Below are 25,937 nucleotides of genomic sequence, written 5' to 3'. Positions count from 1 at the left end.
TAGTAAATTACAGAAAGTAATTTATTACAATTACTGTACACTATACAACAATGGTCCCTTCCATGCAAATGTTATACAGATCAGGGCAAATGACAAAGACAAAAATAGTCAACCTTCTTACGATAATTCTAAAGCAATACGCCATAAATAAGACTGTTAATGAAGCAATTCAATATTCTTCAGCACCTTCGCCTTCACCTTCCACAGAGTCCATACCTACTTCTTCATAATCCTTTTCAAGGGCAGCGAGATCCTCTCGAGCCTCTGAGAACTCTCCTTCCTCCATACCCTCTCCTACATACCAGTGTACAAATGCTCGCTTGGCATACATGAGATCAAACTTATGATCCAAACGAGCCCATGCTTCTGCAATAGCCGTTGTGTTCGATAACATGCACACAGCACGTTGGACTTTGGCCAAATCTCCTCCAGGTACGACTGTTGGAGGTTGATAATTAATTCCCACCTTGAAACCGGTCGGGCACCAGTCCACAAATTGAATGGTTCGCTTTGTTTTTATGGTGGCAATTGCAGCATTCACATCTTTTGGGACTACATCCCCTCGGTACAACATGCAACATGCCATGTATTTACCATGGCGAGGATCACATTTCACCATCTGATTTGCAGGCTCAAAGCAAGCATTTGTTATCTCGGCTACAGACAACTGCTCATGGTATGCTTTCTCAGCAGAGATAACTGGTGCATATGTTACCAATGGGAAGTGGATTCGAGGATATGGTACCAAATTGGTCTGAAATTCAGTAAGATCAACATTAAGAGCACCATCGAAACGCAGAGAGGCCGTTATTGAGGAGACGATCTGTCCAATGAGCCGGTTCAGGTTAGTATATGTGGGACGCTCTATATCAAGATTACGGCGACAGATATCGTAAATGGCTTCATTATCACACATAAACGCACAGTCTGAATGTTCCAGAGTGGTGTGGGTTGTGAGAATAGAGTTGTATGGCTCAACAACTGCTGTTGAAACCTAGAACAGAGAAACATTAAAAATATTAATGTCCAGCCAAGTATAACAATACAAAATTAGGGAAACAAATAGAAAGCAGGAGCTTAGAGAAAAGAAGGGAATGATAATGTACAAACAATAACACACGGTCTACTTGCAAGCCTCTTTTCCATTTGTTCTTGAACCAAGCATAAATTAATAATAATAATAATAATATAATAATGTTATTTGCTTTACGTCCCACTAACTACTTTTTAAGGTCTTTGGAGACGCCGAGGTGCCGGAATTTAGTCCCACAGGAGTTCTTTTATGTGCCAGTAAATCTACCGACACGGGGCTGTCGTATTTGAGCACCTTCAAATACCACCGGACTGAGCCAGGATCAAACCGTCCAATACGGCTGATGATGACCCCTAGATGGGTCGAAACTAGTACCGTGTAATTTATAATTTTGTGAATATATTTTAGTATTGAAAAGGTGGAAACGTTTACGTTGTTATTATTACTACTTATATATCATATAATCAAATCGTAGGCCCCAAACAATATTGTCATTGCCAATGAAACTGCACTGCTTTCTTTTAATGCCGAGGGCAAACGGTCTTATGGTTTTAAAGGACAAAGTGCCAGCCGGGAAATCTTACAAGGGTGGGGGGTCATTGTACTGTGTTGCAATGCACACTGAAGCAAGAGAATTCCTCCCCTCGTCATAAGAAAGTTTGATAAGCCACAATGTTTTGAAGGTGTCTGGCACTTTCCGTGCAAGTACAAGGCATCTAAAAATGCAAACTGTAGAGTAATCCAAAAAATAATGCATTTGCACAGGGGAACTAGCAAAATTTATCCTCATTTTTGAATTGTCTGATTTTTTCTTTCATTGCCTGCGGTTATGTTTTCAGTGATTTATCAAAGTACATTATTTGAACATTGTAAATGCACCTTGGATACATTTCAAAAATAGTTTTTTCCATGGTATTTGAAAGGTTTAAACTGTGAAACAAAGTGATTGCATACATCAATGGATCTTTAAATACTTTGTGAGGCAGCAAGTGTTTACATATCTGAAGTATGGGAGAAGTGCCACGGCAGGAAATTGTGCAAGGATAGAGTGACCTGTGTTGTCATGCAGAAGGAAGCGAGAGACTTTCTTCCCTCGTCTTAAGAAAGTTCGATTAGCCACAAAGTTTTAAGGGCATCGGGTACTTTCTGTGCAAGTACAGGGCATCTAAAATGCATACAGTACAGTACTTGCGCATGGGAGCCAGCATAGATTTCTCGTCTTTGAATCATGCTTTTCTTTTTTCTTTCACTGAGAGAGGTTATGTTTGTCAGCGAGTTATCCAAGGCATTATTTGAATACTGTAAATGCACCTTCCTGGATGCATTTTGGAAATTTTTTCATGACATTTGAAAGGTTTAAAGTGTGAAACAAGGTTAACTTCATGCAGTAATGGGCCTTGAAATATTTTGTAACACGGCAAGGGTTTGCACTTCTGAATTACAAATTGGCGGTTATTCAAAATCACGTAATTCGAAGTCAGATTTTTTAGTCCCAACGACTTCGAATTAACAAGGTTTTACTGTATTTAACCGACATTTTAAGATAACTAATTGAAATTAACCAGTTTCTAATCATTAGATTGTGTGCCAAAACCCTGGAGTCAATTCCAGGCCTCCCCGCAGTGTTCATATGAAGTGAGCATAAGACACTGATGAATGTGATTCCTAGGTCGGATGGAGATGTTAAACCTTGAACAGACCCTGTGGTGTTATTTGACAGTAGGCTATGTAACAACACCCTCTCCCTACCTTATCATTCCCCATCCACACAAACCGGTCACCCAAGGGCATCAAATAGACGTGTTCCAGGCAAGCCGAACGTGTCCTCCGACACTCCCAGCACTAAATGCCATCCGATAAATAATTCTATCTCAGCCTCATCCTTGGATTTAACAATGTGGGAGTGACAGGCATGGACAATGCTAGTAATGCCATTCGTTATGCAGCCAATCCCTGTTATCTTGTGAAAAATATTTCATGGGATCATTATGCATTTGAGTGGGTTTGAGAGACAGCACTTTCAGCTTCAGTGAGGAAAGCAATGAGAAACTATCCCATTCTGCATTTCCGAAGTTCGCCTCCTCAGTGATGCCTAAGCTACCTGCAACAGCTGATGGTGGATCTGTTGCACACCCAACTAGCCTTCAAAGCTGAGTACTCAACATACCCTGTGCATGAGAAATGTTGCTACAAATATACCAAAAAATCTTTCCAGTTTTATTTCATGCTTTAAAAATCCTGTGACTTTGCAAACCGTTTCCCTCCTGCAAAACATCTTGACTTCAGCCCTCCTAAACAATATAAAAAACAACTGCCATACCTGTGGGGCAGGGTAAATTGCAAATTCCAGTTTACTCTTCTTGCCATAATCAACAGACAATCTCTCCATAAGAAGGGAAGTAAAACCAGAGCCAGTGCCTCCACCAAACGAATGGAAGATGAGAAAGCCTTGAAGTCCAGTACACTGGTCCGCCAGCTTGCGGATTCGGTCCAGAACCAGATCAACAATCTCCTTGCCAATCGTATAATGACCCCGAGCATAGTTGTTGGCAGCATCCTCTTTGCCAGTAATTAGTTGCTCAGGATGAAACAGTTGGCGGTACGTGCCTGTTCGGACTTCATCTGAAACAAAAACATTGGCAACTGAATGTTATTTTACAGAAACATTGAAGCCCTTACAATCATTCCCTTAATATTATCTTAGATTTCTTTTCAGTTTTGATTTAGTTGACAAACAATTTCTCCACTCTGTCAAAATAAGATTAATACTGGAAAAAACTGGAAAAGATATAAAGCAATTTGCCTTATGTCCTAACTATATGGTTTTCAGGGACGATGATTTGCTGAAATTTTGTCCTGCAAGAACTTTACACACTACAAAAACTACAAGCACAACGCTAGTGCATCCTTCAAATACCAAGGACCATGATTGAAGCAGTCAATTAGAGCTCAGACGGCCAGCACTTCACTGGCTGAACAACTCAGACCAGATTTTCCAATACAGGTTGGGAGTGGGCTAGAGCAATTGGAGCAATAAGTAATTAGTCTTGAGAGGGAAAAGAAAATGTTCTAACATGAAACAAATGAGAAAGCAAGGAAGGTGGTATTTTAAACAATATTGTTAATACAGTGATCTTAGCCAGAGGACCTTCTCAAAGTCAGTTACCAAACCACACATGCACTACTTTTCATATCGAAATTTCCACATGCATTGGCCAAGATTCAAACAATCGCAGGGAGAGAGAAAAGAAAAGCATGAAAATAGAAATCACGGAACCGAGCAAAACAACATCGAAGACAGGTCACACCAACCCGTTCTTAACCCATTAATGCCCAGAAAATATTTTTTTAAAAGTTTTCTTGTACTTATTTCAACATTGCATCTATAATTAATCCTTGAGGCAAGGATATAAAAAAATACCATATTTCAATTTTAAGGACCATTTTTTCGGCGTATGATCTATCATTTGCTGGGCAGTAGGGGATAACTTTACACCAAACATATTTATGATTTACTAAGAACAAAAATAATTTATTGCAACATAAATTAACACTAAAAACAGAATACTGATCTTATAGATGGATATTAAATAATTCAGAACCCACTGAGGTAAGGAATACTCATGGGGAAAGTCTCTAATTCCCACCTATCATATGATGTGTTAGCATGATCTAAACGAATTTTGAAGCCTTATGTTTTGTAATACAACAGAAACTTATTAGTAACAGCACTGTTTTCTGGATTCTCTCCAGCACCATTTAGTAATCACTTCTTCACATGGAACTGAACAAAGCACTTTTTTGGATGAAGTCCAACATTGCACTTCATATATTCAAAGTTGGCACATTTCCCCACAGGTTCCACAGCGTCGTTGAGAACCATAGTAGCAACTGCCAGATGGTTACGCCCATTGTACCGAATTTTGTTAAGAACCTGCTAACAAATACTACAGTTAACACTCCACATTATGCTTTACCAATTGGTTTTTCAGTACATGACACAGTTTCGTTCCTTTTATCTGTTATGTTTTGCTAGGACGCACTCTTCGTGGACTGAAATATTCTAGCCCCGTGAGCAAAGCCATTACTATGCGCCTTGTAAATTCCAGTACAGGCATATCCTCAATCTGGCGATACAGGAGCCAGGCATTTACTACAGCCATGTTGATACAGATTCTAATGTGCGGCCTGTAACATTTCTTGCTTCTAATTTTCAGTCCGTGTGCTCCTCTCAACTTGTCAGAAATATAAACACCACCCATATGGCCATAGTATTCCTGTATCAAAGTTGGGCTGTGGTACATACTTGTGTTTCCTTTCCTGACAAATCCGTCGACACTGGCCTTCCCCAAGTACTGCAGCTTCTTCAATGTTAGTTGCCATGGTAACTTGGCTGTTGTCATGCCATCTGATCAAAGTAAGCGAACTTTGTTCGTCTTGTATGGCATGAAATGTTCCTCTTGGATCTTTTTCTCCAAGTCTCTGAGGGGTGCTTCCTCAATCTGATCGCTTCATATTGTTCCTATACATTTTATCCCTTATCTTTAAACAATTCCATTAAAGGTAGAGAACTGAAATAATTTTCAATAAATACTGTACTCTGATGTGGTAGATATCCATCAGTCTCTCACGAAGACTCGAACCAAGAGTCATTTCCCGATGGTTCAAATTTCAACAGGTAGCCTTCTGACGTAGCAAGACAAAATTTGAATCCATATCGTACCAGCTTCCCTCAAATGAACTGCTTAACATAGTGACTGCCATAATAAGGCTCACGGTCTCGTCAAGGGAAAACGTATCCCTTAGAGGAGCAGCATATTCTTGACATTTCTCATTTGAGATCTTCAAGTGGCCTTATCTTGTAAATATGATCCGTAGTTTCATAACTTGATGTGTCATCCAAATGAAAAAATCTGAATTAATTCAAACTTGTTCCTTGTCACTGCGAAAGAAACGAGAGCATTGTGAGAATCTGCACGGGTTTCCCAAAACATTTGTCTGTGCGTAACATGAACATAACCAGATAAAAGCAAAATACCAAAGTATCTGAGGATATCATCAGGGGAACACCCAATGACCTTTTTGCATAGCATAAATAAGTTTGCTTGAAAATTCTATTGAGAAAATCGTGGCTGAAAAACAGACAAAATATATCAACTGGAGCGTACTTACTGACACGCCACTCTTGAATGCATCATGGTTCTGGCACATCTCTCTGTAAACTTTACTGACTAAAGCTCCTTGTGTACTCAATTTCTTACTTTCTTCTGTAGATTCCTGAATTTATTCCATTCAGAAGATACATCAATGGATTCTGTAGTTGTAGAAGCCTTCTGTAGTGGTATTTGATTCTGATCAGCTACAGTAAATACTCTGAATTTTCAGAAATGCATATATCAAGTCTCTCTTCTAAGCCACATGTAGTTTTCTTTACACCTCTGACCTATTTCCTGTTTAAGTACACCCTTCCCTACGTCCCAAACTGTACCACACTCGTCGTCACTACGCCCATCGTCACCGTCATTGCCATCAACAGCCCCAGTAAGTACTAATTCTTTCATCTGCTTCTGAAAAGGGGTCAACATCACCATAATCATATTCTAAGCTGTCTACAATGTTAAGAATGGCCTCCCCATCTGTTACTGTATCTGAAATTGACAAATTTTAACCTTGAGAATGCCCAGTGTATGATATTTCATACGCTAAAAGATATTTGTTTTTGAATGGCATCTCGATTAGTGAAGATAGTAACTATCATACAAGGCGAAATCCCATACTATTCCTGTGACAAATATACCAAACTATGATTAATTTTTCATAGCTCAATTCCACAATAATTATTAATACTCACAAGCGTGTCATTCTTGTCACCTTGCTGCGCTACCCACACTTTCTTGCCAACTATCATACCTGCCAATTTTTGAAAAGGACTATCAGTAAAATTCACACACGACAAAAAAAATCTAATGATTTTTGACGTACTGTGGCTTGACGAAAATAATACTTCTGGGCTACAAAATACAAGAATTCATGCTTTAAACAGGATACTTCAAGGAAATCATATCTACTTACATCATAGGCCAATGATTTGTAGATGAATATAACAATCAAGAAGAAATCCATGTTAAACAGCAGCAGGTGTGGTGAATATTAGTTTGGAGCATACATAACAGGACTTCCTTGATAAATTAAGCATATATGCGATAATTGAAAAAGGCTTTACACAATTCAACTTGTTTACCGTAACACAGGCAAGAAATAATATAATACACACTGCAAATCAAATGGTAGTTCGATTAAGTCATAGTTGTGGCCTTTTTAGGTTCCTGCAGAAAGTCTTGAGAAAATGTTTTGTCATAACAAGGACCAGAAATCCTGGTCTTCAAAATACAAATAGACTCCAGAGATTCATTGGACACAGATGATCTGAACTCTCTGCTATTTTTCTTCGCAAGGCTGAAATCAGGTTCACATTCTGCATTACTATGGAGTATGGTAAGAATAGACAGCATTATTCTAGAAATTCGGTTATACTTAAGAAGTCCATTGGCTCCACAAATTCTTGATATTTGTGCCCAACTGGAATCGCTTGCAGCATTGTGATTTGCAACCAAAGTGTCATCAACCTGAACTCACTCACCACCTCATCTGTAGTTTCATTCTGTTTCTTGCATAACATGATAGGAAAGCTTTCTAAGAATAAAAACGAATGGAAGAAAACTTGTGTCTCTTAAATTTTGTCTAACCTAGCAACTTCAGCATGCTTTAACACATCAACCCTAAGTGGTAACTTCTTGTAGTCACAGGCAGTACAAAAGTAGTTTCTCACTGATGAAAAGAAAAGGGATTTATCTGTATCCTGGAGATCATTCACAATGTTGGAAGTCTGAATGCAAATAACTCACCATCACCTAAATCGTTGCGACCAGCATGTGCAATAATATTAAACCCACATACCGTGCAAAAGGCAAATTTTTCTCCCTTTCTTCATTTTAGTACGCATGTAAAATCAACAGAATATGATTCTTTAAATGTCTGGAAGTACTGTTTCTTGCTGATTTATTTACGATAATCTACAATAGGAATATAGCATATGAAAATGTCTGAGAACAAACTGAAAACATCGAAAGGAACCTGGACCACTGAATGTCATAAAATTATAACAAACACTCAAGGCAGTAACACACTTCATTAAAACATGCGCAAGCACACGAAGTCTCAAACAAATTTTTCTTGCTATTTGTTTTACGTCGCACCGACACAGATATGTCTTATGGCGACCATGCGATAGGTAAGGTCTAGGAAGTGGAAGGAAGCAGCCGTGGCCTTAAGGTACAGCCCCGGCATTTGCCTGGTGTGAAAATGGGAAACCACGGAAAACCATCTTCAGGGCTGCCAACAGTGGGGCTCGAACCCACTATCTCCCGATTACTGGATACTGATTGAAATAATAACATTAAGTTATTTATTAGACCACCTAATCAATACAAAATCGTCTTGGATGATTTACATAAATTTGTTAGCTAATAATGGGACATGTTTCGCCTTCCCTGAAGGCATCATCAGCCATAGTCTTAACCTTAAATTAAAAATAGGCGTCTAAATAACATGTAGTAATGAAATGAATTTTAAAAATCTTGAAGAGATTTGAAGTAAAATAAAGTTAAAAATAACAATGATGGTTTGAAAATACAATGTGATGAGATACAATAGTGGAAGTATTAACAAAATTAACATTAGAAGGCTGCTAAAATAAGTACAATGGATAAAACAACAGATTGTTATACAACAAGTAGTAAGATTGCATAAAAGTAAAGTTGATAGTCATGGCGGTTATAATTAGACAATGGCGAAAAATCTTATATAATCAAAGTAAAGAGGAGAGAATAAAAGTCAAAGTTAGTCGAGAGATCCAAAGTTCATCATGATCTTGAAGATAAAAGACGAAAGTCAGATGCATATGTTGAAGTTGTAGAACACGTTGAGGATATGAAGTTGGTGAATAGAAGTTGAAGAACAGTTTCAAATAGGATCACTATGGACCATCTCAAAATTTGAAGTGATGTTCAAATGTTGTAAATTGTGAGTTTGTAGATATTCTAGTTGAAAAAGCATATAAAAGTGGAATCTGTAAATGGAAGCAAGAAACGTAGAGTTAATTGTGTGAAAAGATATTTGAAAAATATTGAAGTAGAATCGTATGCACTTACCATTTGATGGTGACAAAGATAGCTTGTAATATTATGAGTTAGAATTTGCAACCGTAGACTTCTTGCTACGTGTGTTATAACTGAAGTTTTGTGCTGGAGGGGGTTCTGTTTGCGTTGACGTAACTATTGGAGGGGGGCTGCTATTGGTGGGAGGGAAGGAAGAGAGTGTATTACTGCGCGTGTTGTAACGGTGTAAGGATATTGGAGGGAGCGATGTTCCGGTGGGTGTGGCTATGGGTTTATTGGTTGTATTTGAATTAGAGGTACTAGCGGCGGGGGGAAGGGAGGGGGGTATATTAGCTGTAGGGGAGGTGGGAACTCTAATTGATGTGAGGTTGAAGATTTTTAAGAATTTGTTGGTGAGGGAAGTTGATTCTCGTAATAAAATAAGAATCTGTTCATACAAGGGGCTTTTTTTATCAATAGTGTAGTTTAGATTTTTATCTTTATTAAAATGTTGGTCGAGGAAAATAAATAAGTTTTCATATTCTGTCATGAGTTTGCTTTTATCGACTCTTTTTAGGATATGGAGGTCTTGTTCTATTGTGGTGAATTTATGCCCGGTGTCCCTCATATGGTTGGCCATTGCGGAGAATTTGTTGTGTCTTTGGGCATTGTAATGCTCGGCATATCTGGTAGAGAAGCTGCGGCCAGTTTGGCCAACATAAGAAAAATTACATGTAGAGCATTTCAATCTGTATATTCCTGATCCAGAGTAACTATTGTCTGTGATGTTGATAGAGTTGTGATTGAAGAATAAATTACGATTAGTGTTTTTTGTTGTGTAGGCTATTTTTATTTCGTGCTTCATTAATGAATTGGTTATCGGGTAAATGCTATGGTTAGTGAACGTGAATTTAGCGTATTTTGGTTTGACGGGTTTTAATGGGGTTAAATTGGTAGCTAGTTTCAGTTTGGTTTTATTGATGATTTTATCAATCATACTCGTGTTAAATCCATTGAATTTAGCTATTTCCTTGATGAATAGTAATTCTTTCTTTAAATTAGTAGAGGACATAGGGATCTTTAATGCTCTATATATTAAACTGTGATAAGTGGCTTTTTTATGTGAGTTGGGATGTAAAGAATCATTTTTTATGGTTGTTGGAGAAAAGGTGGGTTTTCTGTATATTTGGAAGTCGAATTTGTTCAATGTTCGTGTGATTTTGATATCTAAGAAGTTCAAAGAGTTATTGAACTCATCTTCTTTGGTGAATTTAATATTATTATCTAAGTTGTTGAGGAATGATAGTATGTTATTGCTGTTGTTGATTTGTTTATCAATGATAGCTATGGTATCATCAACATAGCGATGCCAAAGACAGAGTCCGTTGATGTTATTAATAATCTTACTATGTTCGAGATTATCTAAGTATATATCGGCTAGTATTCCAGACAATGGGTCTCCCATCGCTAGACCTTCTTGTTTGTAAATTTTCTTATTGAAGGTAAAATAGTTGTTGTCTAAAACGAAATTAAGTAATTTTAACCATTCATCAATTTCGATTTTAATCAATGTGCTATGTTTCAACAGATTGTTTTTTATGATGTTAATAGTATTGTTGATAGGGATATTAGTATACATGTTGGTGATGTCAAAAGAACATAAAACGTGGTTTGGTTGTAGACTGAAATTATTTAGGGAATTACAAAGTTCGATCGAGTTCTTTATGGGGTTGGAGTTGTGAAATTTGAAGTGTTGTTTTAGGAATTTGTGTAGGAATTGAGAGGTTTTATAGGTAGGACTATTGATACTATTAATTATAGGCCGAATGGGGACATCATTTTTATGAATTTTGGGCAGTGATCTGACTGTAGGTAATTTTGGGTTCATTACAGTTAATTTCTGATAATCTTGATCATTTAAAATGAAGTTAGAATTTAGACGCCTATTTTTAATTTAAGGTTAAGACTATGGCTGATGATGCCTTCAGGGAAGGCGAAACATGTCCCATTATTAGCTAACAAATTTATGTAAATCATCCAAGACGATTTTGTATTGATTAGGTGGTCTAATAAATAACTTAATGTTATTATTTCAATCTAATATCATCAATACGGACCAAAAATGATATTTATTACATGTAATACTGGATACTGGCCGCAGTTAAACGACTTCAGCTATCGAGCTCGTCTCAAACAATTAAATGAACACGACACCAACCTCGAACAAGGAATATGCACATGGTAAAAAATGTACACACACATGGAACTAATATAATGCGTCTTCTTTATAACTTAATGGGCTTCGCTAACAGAAGTATACCCAGTCACTGGAACGAATGTAATTAAGGAAACTGCGAAGCACGAAGTTATAATACAAAAACTCTGGCACTTAAAAAAAATCATAACCTTAAAAGGCCAAAACATTCTCGATTTTAGTATGCACGAAAAATCAACAGATTATGATTCTTTAAATATCTGGAAGTACTGTTCATAAACAAAGACCACCACTCGCATGGTCAAAGATCATAGGTTAAATCACAAGCAAACGGAGCGGAACAAAAAATTTGCGGAGCAGAACCTGTCAACACCCAAGATTCACGAAGAACTGTTACCCCGGCTTTAAATTCAATTCCAATAACGACACAAACATCACATGGTTAAAAATACCAATCACATCAAAGAACGAGTTATCGACTATCGTGAACTTGCCTTCGACCATGACCGAGCGTGCTTCAACCCACGCAAACAATCAATTGTACGGAAACGGAGCAATTATAGAATGTTGTTTCAAATGTTTGTCTGCGAAGTCGTAAAATGACACTGTCCATCTGTAAAATGCTGCAATTTCCGTAAATTTTACGGATAAACCGTAAAAGATGGCAGGTATGCAACTATCATCGTAACTGGTGGAAAACAATGCCATTAACTAAGAAACATTATTGGCGTCCCTGACGCGCTAAAAGATGGCTTTAACAATTCAAAACACTTACGGTGACAGATATAACGTAATTTGGAAAACATGTTTTACGTATGATACATCATATGGTGGGCATTAGTGGGCTAAGTTTGAATATTCAGGTTAAACATTACAGTACTTGGAACACTCACCAGTCTATCTTGAAACCTTTATAAAACACTTTACCAAAGAAAAGTTTGCTACTGTACACAATGATTGAAAAACTGCACCATCATCATTTTACAGTTCCAGTTTCCCAAGTAAGTTACTATTGGAGAGCCTCTTCCATTCTGTTTTCTTGAAATACGTTCTGTTGTTAATGACGTCCTCCAGTGTCCTTCCCCGATCTGCAATCTCCATCTTTACAACGCCCATCCAGTAGGTTCTTGGTCTTCCCACCATCAGTTTCCCTGCCACATGTCTCTCCAAGTTAACATATGCTGTCCTTGTTGGCTCCATCCTCATTACATGCCCAAATCACCTCAGACTGGACATGCTGACCCGATTTAACAACGATGTAACAATCACAGATTCCTTCCTAACCACATCATTCCTTAACTGCATATAAAATAAAATTTAAAATGTGACAAAGAAGAAAGAACTCTGGTGCAAGGGCTGTGAAAATGTAGCAATTTCTCGAAAAAGCCATTGCTATTACTGTATAGCTTAGATTTTTAAAAAGTATTTACCATGGAGATGCAAAAGAATGTAGTTTACAATAATGTATTTTACCGCTTACATTAATGAAGAGATCTGTCCGATCTTTGACAGAATGATGGACACTTCTTTTTGCAAAAGTGCACTCAGGATGAACTGAAAACTAATGTCATTGTTGCTTTCGAAACTCCCCTTACAACATAAAGACCTTTCAGTTTGCATCAAGTGAGGCTCATCTTAAAAACATTGCACCCTTTTATGTAGAGCGGAGTCCACTTCAGTATCAAACAAACTTACCAACTACGGTAGGTTCCAAGTCTACAAACACTGCCCTCGGGACGTGTTTTCCAGCTCCCGTTTCACTGAAGAACGTGTTAAAACTGTCGTCACCACCACCAACCGTTTTGTCTGAAGGCATCTGACCATCAGGTTGGATGCCATGTTCAAGGCAGTACAACTCCCAGCATGCATTGCCAATCTGGGCTCCAGCTTGGCCGACATGGATAGAGATACACTCACGCTGGAAGAAAAAAGAAAAGAGGAATTGTGTACTTATCCCATTAAACATTATCTGCCCCCAGAATGCACATTTCTTAGTTTTCTACAAACATTCCAAATACTGAACACCCGTTCAGAAACTATCCAATCATAAACAGAAATGATCATTTAGAAGCTAGTTAGCCTACTCAGTTGTCAGCTGATACTCCTATCCGAGTATTCATATCTCTCCTGAGATTCTTCCAATATTTGAATTCACAGATGCAGATATTTTTTGATGGCTAAGGAAACCAATCCTGACATGAAACATAACTACATTGGTTGCACCTTATAGAAGGTGGAGGTTGAACAAACTGAACAAACAAAATTATCTTCAAAATCATGTCTAACTAGAGAAACAAAACACAAGAACAATTTTGTAACCTTCGCTTTATAATAACAATGTCCGGTTCCATGGCTGAATCAAAATGGTTAGCATGCTGGCGTTTGGTTACAGGGGTGCCGGGTTTGATTCCTGAAGGGGTTGGGAATTTTAACCAGCATTGCTTAATTTCGTTGGCACGGGGCTGGGTGTATGTGCAATATTTCATCACGACGCACAGGTCGCCTACGGGCGTCAAATCAAAAGATCTGCACCTGGCAAACCAAACATGTCCTCTGACACTCCCGGCACTAAAAGCCATGCGCCATTTTATAACAATAAAAAAATAACAATAATATCTACACCACCAACCTATTTAAGAAACACATTAAAATAGGGTTTAAAATAACTAACAATTTTTCTCGACTTCCACAATTCAAGGCCAATCAACAAGTCTAAAAAATATAACTCATGGATTTATAGACTAAAATGTCAGGCAAGTTATATAAGCCAGAGTGGCAGGAATTTAAACATCCGATACCTCGAATTATCTCTCCATTCCTCCAGATCATACACACAGATGATTACTGGTACTAGACAAGCTGGCCCATTTTAGTATTCGAGCGGTCTAATCTGTACTATAGGCACTAACTGCTAATAAATGGAAATTAGATTACAACTGAACCACCTATGCCTGTATGGTCGTTCAAGACAGGTACGATAGCTAGCATTTTATAAATTTTGGCAGATAGCAGTAGTCTTCACTCAATTTAGGACAATTTTTGTGGCGACTATTGCTTTAAGAGTAAGTACAACCATCCTCTTAACACTAATCAGAGGGAAAAAATGGACAGGGTCAAACAATTCAAAATATGAAGGTCCCAGCCAAAGAAAAACATGGGCAACGAAGAGTATGAAAATTAAATACTCCCTAAGATTTGCAAACCTAACAGAGTCAGGGTCGGAGAAGACCAAGAGTTGGCTAAGACGTCGGATAGGGTAGATTAAAGTCAGGAGCCTGACAAATGGAAGTGGTTGCCACTCATGCTCCCAAGTTGAAAGCCCCTGGGGCTGGTCGTTTTAAGGCAGCAAAATAATAGGGGGTTATCAGTCCCAGACATGGGAACAATTAGAAAACCTTTCTGTGTAATACTCTCAGAATACATGGTTCACCCAGGTGTCTCAGACCAGTTAATGTTAAAAAAAAGGTATATATAGTTCAGTTATGAGTTTCGACTTGACGTTTGAATGCTGCCTTTTGGCGGAAGGTGAGTGAATTAATTAACTGCTGAGAATAATAGGCAGCCGATCGCTCCGATAGAGCGCGTTAAATTCCAGTTCCGGGTAGTGGTATTGTTGATCTGTTTAGTGTACCCACGTGCTATCAGCTGTGTGTTGTATTGTGCTCAGTTCTTTTGGCGGTCTTTGTGTGTCTTTGTGCTAGGCTGTTCGTTTATGTTTCGTAGTGTAGAGTTTATTGTTTAGTATTTAATAGTTTAGCCCGTTATACTGTAGTGATAGTGTGTAACAATGTTCAACAGTGATTAGTTTATATAATAGCTTAGTTTAATATTTCATTAATATTTCATTCGGTAGTTATATAATAGGTTAATTTTAGGGTCGTATGTGAATTTCGTATTCTGTCACGTCGACGCCTAGTCGAAGGATGAAGCTCCGAAGAGAAGAAAGCCGTTCGGACGTGGTACTCCACTAAGGAGCCAGGTCCGGAAAATTGTTTGCAATTGCTATTTTAACGTCATAGAACTGATTTGGGCCCAAGTGAATGATTTTGTAGCTGAGAATAACCGGCTCTTCACAGTTTCGGAAGTTGAAAGGCATTTTCGAAGCCGTAGGCCATATAAGTGCGGAGGACTGGAGCAACGTTGTGAGACACACAAAATCTGAGATGATTAAAGGTTGGGAGAAAGAAAGTCTCACAGACAATTATGTTGAAGACTTTATCTCGTTAGGGTCAAGTGAGAGTTAAACCGCAACAGACGGTGACAATGCCGATAGCGACTCAAAAATGAGGTGTGTATTCCCTTTGTATGATTATTTCCTTCCTTAGGGGAAATTGAATCTAACAGCAACGCGAGCTCTTCTACATTGTGAGTAGAAATTTAATTTCTCACTTTTTAACTTCTAGTCTTATCCTAAATGTGTTGTGTATTGTTGTTCATCTTACGTGAATTATGTTGCTACAAAGAATAATTGATTACGGACATATTCCACTACAGTAGAGCCTCGATTATCCGACCTAAACGGGACCTGGAGTATGTCGGATCAGCGAAAATGTCGGATAATACAGAATTACTTTGAAAATTAACTAAAACAAACAGGAAGGCCGTACTGTATTACTAAAACAATAACATGTTTTACAACACACTATTTATTGAAATATCAGTTCAATTGTACAGTACATGCAGTATTGAACGAAAACATTCCAAGTATCTTACGAAAAGAAACTTGCCAACAATCATGGATGAAAGAAGTTTCCGCCGATATTTCCTCTTTAGTGTTTCCAGCACACCTTGGTCCACTGGCTGGCATAATGACGTCATGTTAGGAGGGAGGAACATGAATTTGATGTCACCACTTCTAAGTTGCTGTTCATTTGGGTGTGATGGAGTGTTGTCTAGTTGAAGAAGAGGTTTTCTAGGGAGAGTGTTTGAAGCTAGAATTTTTTCTACATCTGTAACAAACTGTGTAACAAAACAGTCTTTAAAGATGCCAGCAGACATTCAGGCAGCCTTCTGATTCGTGTAATGGACTGGAAGAGCATTATCAGAAATATTTTTAAATGCCCTAGGCTTCTTTGCTTTACCAATCATAAGTAATTTTCCTTTTAAGTACCCAGTAACATTACTACAGACAAGAACGGTAAATCTTTCCTTACTACGCTTGTAGCCAGGTGCAGATGTTTCGGCTTGGGCTGCGAGAGTTTTTGATGGCAGCATCTTGCAATTTCGCCCAGTCTCATCGCAATTAAAAATCTGATAACCGGTTAATCCTTCAGCAAGTATTATTACTTGACATTCCTTTTTAAATTTCACAACCTCATCGGATTTAGCTGACAGTTTTTCTCCACAGATATTAAGCTGCCTAATGCCGTACGGTTTTTTCCACCGATGAAGCCAGCCAGCACTGGCAGTAAATTTAGGGTCCTCTTCATTAAACTCCTTCTGGAAATACATCGCCTTTTCTTGCAGAATGGGGCTAGATATTGGCAGGTCCTTTAGTCTCCACCAAAAGTTCAAAATTAAGTCTACCAGTGTCGGATAACACGGAATGTCGGATAAGCGAGACTCTACTGTATATACATTTTCGTTCGTGATGTGTATTGTAAATCAGCTGTGTGTATTCGTAGCACTTAATTAAAGTGTTCTTTTTGAGAAAACGAGGTTACTATGGTACTTTCGGGTGCATGATTCAAAGAGCCAAACTCGCCGTATTTACTGTGCCCGACTGCAAGCCCCTGTCTGCTACTGTGCTTCAGAAGAGGGGAAATGGGATTCCCATGGACTTCCCTTGTTACGTGAAGATCATAGTAGAAGGGGGAATATTGAACAATTACTGTAATCAAACCATTGGGCATATTGCTTAGTTCAGTTCATTCCTTTTACAATGTTGCGAGCAGAGGAACACACGATTGCGTGGCGGCAATGATTCATCTTTGGGCATGTAAGAATATTATTGCAACCAACAGACGAGACACAACCGGGTGCATTCTTAGACCGACTGTCCTAATTGCTGTGTGTGCAATAACAGGTATTTAATAAACTGTGGATTTTGCTTGTAGGAGACTAGGACAACTCTGACCAAGTCGAATAAAGAAACTTGTGCATTCACGTGAAACATTATCTCTGTGCCCACCTACAGAGACGTTATCTATTCAGGGGATTGCCGCTCGCCCTGTCGCCTACACTGGGAGCCTGTCTTCCACCAAGCACTTGCCTGGCACAGAGTTTTCGCTCGTGATTTCCTGGACTTTGAAAATGGCATTGGAACAATATACTGAGCACTAAACACGTGATCACTTGACTAAACTGAACCTTACACTGATGAAGCTCGCAGACTGCAAAGGAGGGGAACTTGTGGCGCCGAGAAGTGCATCACGGCAAAGGGCTTGGTGGGAGAAAAGCTTGCAGTGCAGGTGACCAACAATCCTCAGAATAGATTTAAAAATGTCCCCGTATTTATTATAAACCCTACTTCCACTCCCTTCCCTGAAGCACAGCAGTAGCTTGCTGCTTGGCACAGCAAATACAGTGTGTGTCAATTGTATTGCACGCTCAGAAGTAATAATGTAAGCTCATTTTCTCTAAAAAGAAACATTTTCTCCACCAATAGCATCCTGGATTTTTTTGTTGGTACAATTTAGAGACACGCAGTATAACACGAATGATGGCATTGCACCACCCCCTGTTCAACAGCAATCAAACATTCACAATCATCCTCTTCATAGCCACAAGTAGTAAAACAGATCATTAGTCCAGCCCGGGGGCCACTCACGCGTAGCGACTGTCGTTTCTTTCCTCGCTCGCGGCCTACTCGGAAAGGATGTTCTCTAGCAGTGCTCGTGCTGCCAACCTCTGTACTTAGGAACTATGCTTGCTTCGTTAGCTGGTAGTGGTGATTATTAGATTCTTGCCTCTGGACGGAAGACGATTGGTCTGGACGGTTAGGATTCTTGCCGTGGACAAGACCATTCGTCTGGATAGTTAGAAGCTGCGAAGCGGCCCTAGGCTTCTAGTTTCGTGAGCGTGGCCACTTGCGCTTTTATTGTGCTGCGGTTGGTAACGCATTATGATTAACTTCCTTCACGGGAAGGACATCACGTGCCACTTTACATTGGCCAATAGGAATACAAGAAGCTACTTGAGAAATGAATATGGCGTGTAATAATCTTAATTAGGTTATAAAAGTAAATGTACTTCTTGGGGCAGGTTGGTGGGTTCCTGGACATCGCAATGAACACATCTCTCCTCTCAGACGCTCTCCAAGTAAGATTGCATTAATTTCCACTCACTTATGTAGTGGCCCCCGGGCTGGATTAATACCTAAAACAGTCTCAGATCACAGAATATTTCCATGAATAACGAACCCTCAACAAATAAACCATGAGCTCTCGCGAACCAAAACTAGCAGCAACAGTCAACTATTGGACTGGAATAAGCCATCAGAGGGGACTCCAACTCATGCCTCACAACCATGGCCAGTATGGAGAATGATTAAGGTAAGAACTGGTATACCAAGAACTACAGCCACCCTCAATATAAAAAATAAATTATGGTGCTACACAGTATGCAAAATAGTGGCTGTGACAAAAGTACCTTTCAAGACCTGAAGCACAGTGACGTGCAGTGAACACATTCGTTACCCCAGCTACAAAAATGTTTCTTAAATATAAGCAATCATAGCCCCACTACACTCTCTAAAGTCAACATTACCTTGTCACAAGGCTGCATTTTTCACGGAAAGGTCTACCTCAGAAAGGTCTTTCAAGAATATTTTCAACCACAAACTCTCACATATTTCCACATTGACATTCATGACAGTGATGACACCATCATAATTTAATCTATAGCAGATTTTATACAATGTACTTACAGTTTCACCCGGTGACACTATGATAGCACAGTAGTCATGATTTTCACAAAAATAAAATGGGACTGTTTTTAACTTAAAAACCCAACTTAAACTGAATCAGCAAAATTTAACTGGTATTTTAGTCGCCAAAGTTTTACAGCTTCACTTGCTTATGAGTGTACATGCATCAACGACAAACGAGGGAAAATATTAGTCACGTCGAATAACACGTTATATTAATCAAGAAGTAAGTATAAATAATCACCTAATCGATACTTCTTGATTATACTCATCGATACGGTCATGGACAACTTGTAATACGTTATATTAATGAAAAATGACACAGAACTAATGGAAACTTCACCTCTAATCCAAGAAGAACACTAAAAAATTCACCATATACCATCACAGACAACCAAATACAAAATTATTTTACTTTGCACTAGTTGTGTGTTCATTCTGGGCAACCTAAATATTTTTCTGCAGCTATCGGAAAACATATTCTACACGTGCCTTCAATGAATTGCTCGAAAAACTTTATACGTGGCAAAATCCTTAGCTTATATGTTCAAAGTTTTTTAAACTTAATATAAAAAGCATTCTAAGGAATAAGAAAATGTAAATACAAAGTAGATGGGGTTCAGTGCACGCCACTGCTGGAGCATCTATACTATTGCTCAAACTGTCCTGTGGATACTCAAGAGTGATTATTTTGACTGGTTACAAAGCAACAGTAGCTGCTTCATAGGTCATTAGACGACTGTAAGTCACAAAATTAAATACCTCCCAGATACTCCGCCAGCATCTAGCCAGGGTAAGATTGTTTTTTTTTTGTCAATTGTGGCATACCTATTTCCAGCACTTCCCAACCACATAACCATGGCAGGACAGTATTCACAATTTCTTTATTCATCCTGTGTAATAGGAGTTCTCTTGTGTCAACCATTGGCTCACATTGTAGCAAACACTTAAAATTTGCTACTACAATCTGTTAGAAAACAATAAGTCTTAGTTATATTTATGTTATGAGAGAAAACTTTTGTTACACCAACAGTTCAAGTAAAGGGAAAAGGCTCTATAAAAACCTCCTTCAAATAACATCAGGTTAAGTTACATGATAAAAGGATCAAAAGACGAACGTGAAAGTGAATGCCATCCTAGCCTTTGTTTTCATTGAATGTATTTAGGTTGCATCTAAGGCTTTTATTGCACATCAAATGTTATTGGAATTAACAGTGAAGTTTCATGTGAACAACTATCAGGAAAGGCATTCTTGTTCAACAGTAGAGAAAGTTAGGAAACAATACACAAGATTGTCTGCATAAAAAATTATCCACCGTGGTAAGAGAACTGTTGTAACCTTGGAAAATACAACCACCTTCCTAAGAAGCAATGGAAATGTTAGATTGAAAGGCTGCAGATATAAAACGTAAAATTTCTTCAAAAAATCTCTCTTTACGACGAACTTAAGTAGGCCTATGGAATATATGGAGCCAGATCTAAACAATCTAACAACAATTAAAACATTTCTAACAATATGTAGTTTCCATTTTTGTTGCTATTTGCTTTATGTCGCACCGACACAGATAGGTCTTATGGCGATGATCGGATAGGAAAGGCCTAGGAATTGGAAGGAAGCGGCCGTGGCCTTAATTAAGGTACAGCCCCGGCATTTGCCTGGTGTGAAAATGGGGAAACCACGGAAAACCATCTTCAGGGCTGCCGACAGTGGGGCTCGAACCCACTATCTCCCGATTACTGGATACTGGCCGCACTTAAGCGACTGCAGCTATCGAGCTCGGTCCATTTTTGTTGGTTTGTAGGATTTTCTAAATAGCTTTCAAATGTAGAATTGCTGCAAACGCTCCAAATTCTGAAACATTTTTTGTTTAAACGAGATACAGCAATCAAGCAATCCCAATCTTTGCTAAAGTGAACAGATACATTAAGTCTTTTGCTTTCCGATGAAAAATATTAAATGCTTTGAAAGATTTAACTGAACAGGATAGCTAACTGAACATTTGCCTATTAGTGAAAACCAAATTTAAATTAGGCGCTAATTCCGAGTATTACGCTCGAAATATCGAATTCGCAGCTAAAAACATTTTAGGAAGAGAATCCACCCTATCCTTTAGGTTGCAGAGAAACAGCCCAAGTCTTCTGACAAATTGAAAATCAGGTGACATATTCAGGAGACGAAAGAACACACATTTTAAAATCATAACTGTTACCGGTACGCGATAAGAATGTCGACGTGAAACGAAGTCAATATATTAGATAATGTACGTGTTAACATTTTCAATGGCGTTACCGTATCCCAATATTTCGGAAATACGAACCATTCGCTTTGAAACTATCGTCAAAAAGCCATACCGGTCTATGCGGTAATTGGAAAGAAATCGGCGAAAAATTCATACTGGTTGTATGTCATATAATTAAAAGGAAAATAAATCTGTAATAAAATATTAAAATACATTTATTTATATACAATTCCCCGATATTTGTAGACCCAATGGATATACTGTACTACACAATCCGTGAATATCATTCAATACCGGTAACTAATAATTCAAACCCAATACTGGCCAAGAGACCCACACTGAAAATAGCACAATTTAACAATTCACAGGAAGATATAATATTAAATCATAATACAAAAATGTTGTAATATATCCTATAAAATAAAATGACTTACCATTTCGAAATAACTTTGTCCAATACGGCAAAATTTCCTTCAACCTATAAATTGGCTCAATTAATCCAACCAAAAGACCACCGTCTAATAACTAACTGCTGCGCTTCCGTCAGATTACCGCATTGGCTGAAGCCCGTTACGTCATAAAGAAAAGTATGGACATTGATTGGTCATTCGATTACAAAAATGGTATTGCTCTAATCAAATTTACTTCATAAATTCCGTCCAAAATACATTATCGAAAGAAAAATGATTTGTGGGATATTGCCAGACCATTCTAAAATAATTTTTATTTAATCAAATTTAATATAGTGGTTTCCAGGAAACTAAGATTTGTACAAGTAATAAAAGATCAATTCCCTAATTTAGTGTGAATTTGACTTAGAGCCTAGATGTCAAATTATTTGGCATTCATTTCTTGTTCAATAATTGCTCGATTATCAGTTGCTTATTGTTTATTATTGTAATACATCACACAGAATTGATAGAAAATTGTATAGTGATTTAATATTCTTCTATAACTTTATCAGAAATGGCACCGGAACATACAATTAATAAATAACATCTAGGCCTACCTATTTTTACTCCAGCAATCAGATTACGCCGTTCATAAATAATTTTCCTAAGAAGTTCGGTTTATTGATTACATAAAGAAAGTTCACGGTAGTTTTTAGTTCTAAATTTCCCAATCATTCAATAGATTCGAGGAACTAAAAACATCTTTAAAAAGATTCTCAAATCGTTCGATCCTCGGAGAAGAAAACAACCTGTGCACTTTCGACGGATTTTAATACGACCTCGAATACCGGTACTTAAAAGTGCCAGAAATCTTACACTAATGTTTTGTATTTCAAAATTCTTCCAATTGGTTGCTGGCATTAGGTTGTTCCCTCCCAGTGCCGGCAGTTTGTTCATTAAAAATACTTTGCGGCCGTGGCCTTAATTAAGGTACAGCCCCAGGATTTGCCTGGTGTGAAAATGGGAAACCATGGAAAACCATCTTTAGGGCTGCCGACAGTGGGATTCGAAGCCACTATCTCCCGGATGCAAGTTCACAGCCGCGCGCCCCTAACCGCACGGCCAACTCGCCCGGTTTAAAAATACTTAGGATGGTGGAGGTGAGGCAAGCACAAACTGGGGCTAGCCTAATTTTTCCTGTCCCACTCAAAACGCCATGAAGAGAAGAGTGTTTATTTTTTCAGTTGGCTTTTATAAAGCTGGTAAATATTTGAAAGAGGGGAAGGACAATTCTGCCAACACATATATCCTAGGTCTAAACCTCCAGATTATTTCACTATTAATAAAAATAAAAAAAAAGTAACATATACAACAATACCCCTCTGTGTTTGGGGGCAGTAGAATAACACCTACAGTATACCTTGCCTGTCATAAGAGGTTACTACAAGGGGCCCCAGGGGCACTTAACTTGGGAACGTGGGTTGGCGACCACGGGGCCCTGGCATTGCTTCCACTTACTTATGCCAGGCTACTTAATTTTTTCCCCTGTGGGTAGGAGAAGTAGAATAATACCCACAGTATACCCTGCCTGTCGTAAAAAGTGATTAAAAGGGGCCGCAGGGGATCTCAACTTGGGAGCGTGGGTTGGCAACCACGGGGCCCTTCCCTTTTTTCTCATCTGATGAGGTTGACATCAGAAAGGGCATACGGTCATAAAAATTCACTACAAAGATTCATCAACGCATGATGTGACAGCCAAGATCAAGAGATGCACTAAGAGTGTAAATGCATACATATATGCCGATGACATGGAATTGGCCTCAGAGAATAGAGATGAATTGCAGACTGTGATGGATCTCATTACAGAATGGGCAGATGGGAATGAAATGGCACTAAATATAAACAAAACTGAGTTAGTAGTATTCAGGAAAGGTGGTAAATTAGCAAAACAGGACTTTATACAGTGCTAAGGACAGAGGCTCAGGAATAGCAACGCCTACAAATTGAATCACAATTCAAGTAACTGGAACACCTGTCCCTGGAGACAGCCATATGACTTTTCGTAATAAAGGTTATGCCTATAGCCACATATGGTCTGGAGTTAATATGGGAGTTCCTCTCGAAGAAACAACTACAAGAATTGGAAAGTTTGAAAACAAGGTTCCTCAAACGAGTTCTAAGCGTCTCAAAATACACTCCATCTCGACTAGTCTATGTATTGGCAAGGGAAACCTTTCTAGTGGAGGATGTAAACAAGAACTGAAAGAAAAAGAGCAGATATTGGGATGGATTTCTACGGGACAGACGCCATGATCAAACGTGAATGGACATGCACAGGATATGATTTACGGCATACAGTTACGAGGTTTGCCATACATGGGTTTCAATCATACAGTATGCCAGACCTTGAATTACCATGAACCAGGCCCGGATTGCGTGTGCAGACTCTGTGACCAACACTGTGAGAAATATCATGCCGTACAGTGCAAGTGTAGGCAACAAATGATCACCCAGCTTGCCAATGAATAATGGACATGACAGTTAAAAGTGCAAACAAACTTCGTGACAATAAGTGGAAAGATATTTTATTTATTTCTTATATGCCCATTGGCTGCAATAAAATTCTTATTATAATTCCTCTTTCTACACTGCCTGACAAAAAAGTTAAGCACCCAGAAGGATTGGTCCAATATTATCCCATTTCAGTATAGAAGCATACCATTGATGTGTGAGTAAATTATTACATTTACAAGGATCTGCAATGTGTAGAATGCCCACCAAAGTGCATTCATGATGGCACCAACCTCTTGTTGATAAGTTGTTACCAGTCAATTGCTGTGAGTCACACAATTAAGCAAGACGTGCAGAGAGAACTATGTATAGTAGGAAGCACCCGCGATTCCTCGCAGACGTGTTAGACAGCATATCCACCAACGGACAGCATTTGACAGAGGCCACATTGTGGGACTGCATGAGGCTGGTTGGTTGTGTCGTGCAATTTCCAGGCATGTGGGCAATTCAGATGTGACAGTGGCCCGATGTTGGACTCAGTGGGTACATGAGGGCATCCAATCACGTCGTGCAGGTTCAGGTCGACCAATAAACACCACCCCGAGGGAGGAGCGTCGTATAGTGCGCCAAGCATTGCGGGATGCCATAACTTCGATACCTACCAATCCACGAACATGTACTGGAGACTCTACAACATCCTGTGAGTTCTTGCACAGTTTCTCGACGACTCGCATCCACCGGATTGGGGTCCCATCAACAGTAAATTGGTCAAAGTTACTGGAAGAAAGGAAACAGAAGAGAGAAGAAATATGGCCAGAATTCTACGCCACAAGTGCAATGATGGACCAAACACGGATGCAACCTAACCAACCACTTTGATACATGATCACAGCATACAATAGAGGGAAATTTAATTGATCCACCTCTTTTCAATACATAATATGTTGTTAATATAATCACAACATTTTTTTTATTCAGTACCGGTTTCGGTGTCTATGGACACCATCAGCAGCTGAAACAGGTTGTGTGAACAAAGATATAAAAGTATGTAGTACATATAATAAACCCTCAGTAATAAGTGACATTAATAAGATGAGGTAAAAGTACAATGCTTAAAATAATATAAACAAGTTATGTGCTTGTTGGTCAAAGTATAAAATGAAAGTGAGAATATTAACAAATGTTTAAAGACTTGGTCACTTTGGAATTATTAAAAAGTCTCAAGTGTAGCAGTGCTACACACTAGGTTAAATAAAACATGGACATCCAAAAACTGACATGGGATGCAGTCCTTCCACAGAGTACTGATAATAAAGTAACATAAGTAAGTTTGCTGGTGGCTTGTAACATCAACTCATAAAAAAAAGCTGTCATTTATGAGGTACTCAAAGAAGTGGATCATATTGCAGGCAAAGAGAAAGTGGATATATGGCCAGAAAGTTTTTGATCCAATTCAGAACCTGAAGTATGAAAAGAAAGTTAAGAGTTAAAATGAGGTATTGGAAATAGGGCAAAACACTATA

At 38.6% G+C, this 25,937-nt stretch overlaps 1 protein-coding gene across 1 annotated transcript; it reads right to left on the bottom strand.

Annotated features, from left to right (window-relative positions):
• On the bottom strand, positions 1-22,078 carry LOC136883469 (tubulin alpha-1 chain). The gene is made up of 4 exons (XM_067155784.2): positions 21,946-22,078; positions 13,100-13,322; positions 3,354-3,655; positions 1-994 (listed from the first exon to the last, which is right to left on the bottom strand). Exons 1-4 carry the CDS (start codon positions 21,946-21,948, stop codon positions 170-172), a joined length of 1,353 nt encoding a protein of 450 aa, XP_067011885.1. The 5' UTR covers positions 21,949-22,078; the 3' UTR covers positions 1-169.
• Between the last annotated feature and the right edge of the window lie 3,859 nt (positions 22,079-25,937).

Source organism: Anabrus simplex, chromosome 11, assembly GCF_040414725.1.
Source record: "Anabrus simplex isolate iqAnaSimp1 chromosome 11, ASM4041472v1, whole genome shotgun sequence".
In the NCBI taxonomy this organism is placed as follows: Eukaryota; Metazoa; Arthropoda; class Insecta; order Orthoptera; family Tettigoniidae; genus Anabrus; species Anabrus simplex.
This window is presented reverse-complemented; position numbering and strand designations above follow the sequence as displayed.

What these genes read in the sequence shown, in the direction of transcription:
- LOC136883469 (XM_067155784.2), bottom strand. An exon ending in CTTGGAACCTACCGTAGTTG is followed by an intron (nt 3,656 to 13,099) that starts GTAAGTTTGTTT and finishes TTTTTGTTTCAG; the next exon opens with ATGAAGTCCGAACAGGCACG. An exon ending in CAATTTACCCTGCCCCACAG is followed by an intron (nt 995 to 3,353) that starts GTATGGCAGTTG and finishes TCTCTGTTCTAG; the next exon opens with GTTTCAACAGCAGTTGTTGA.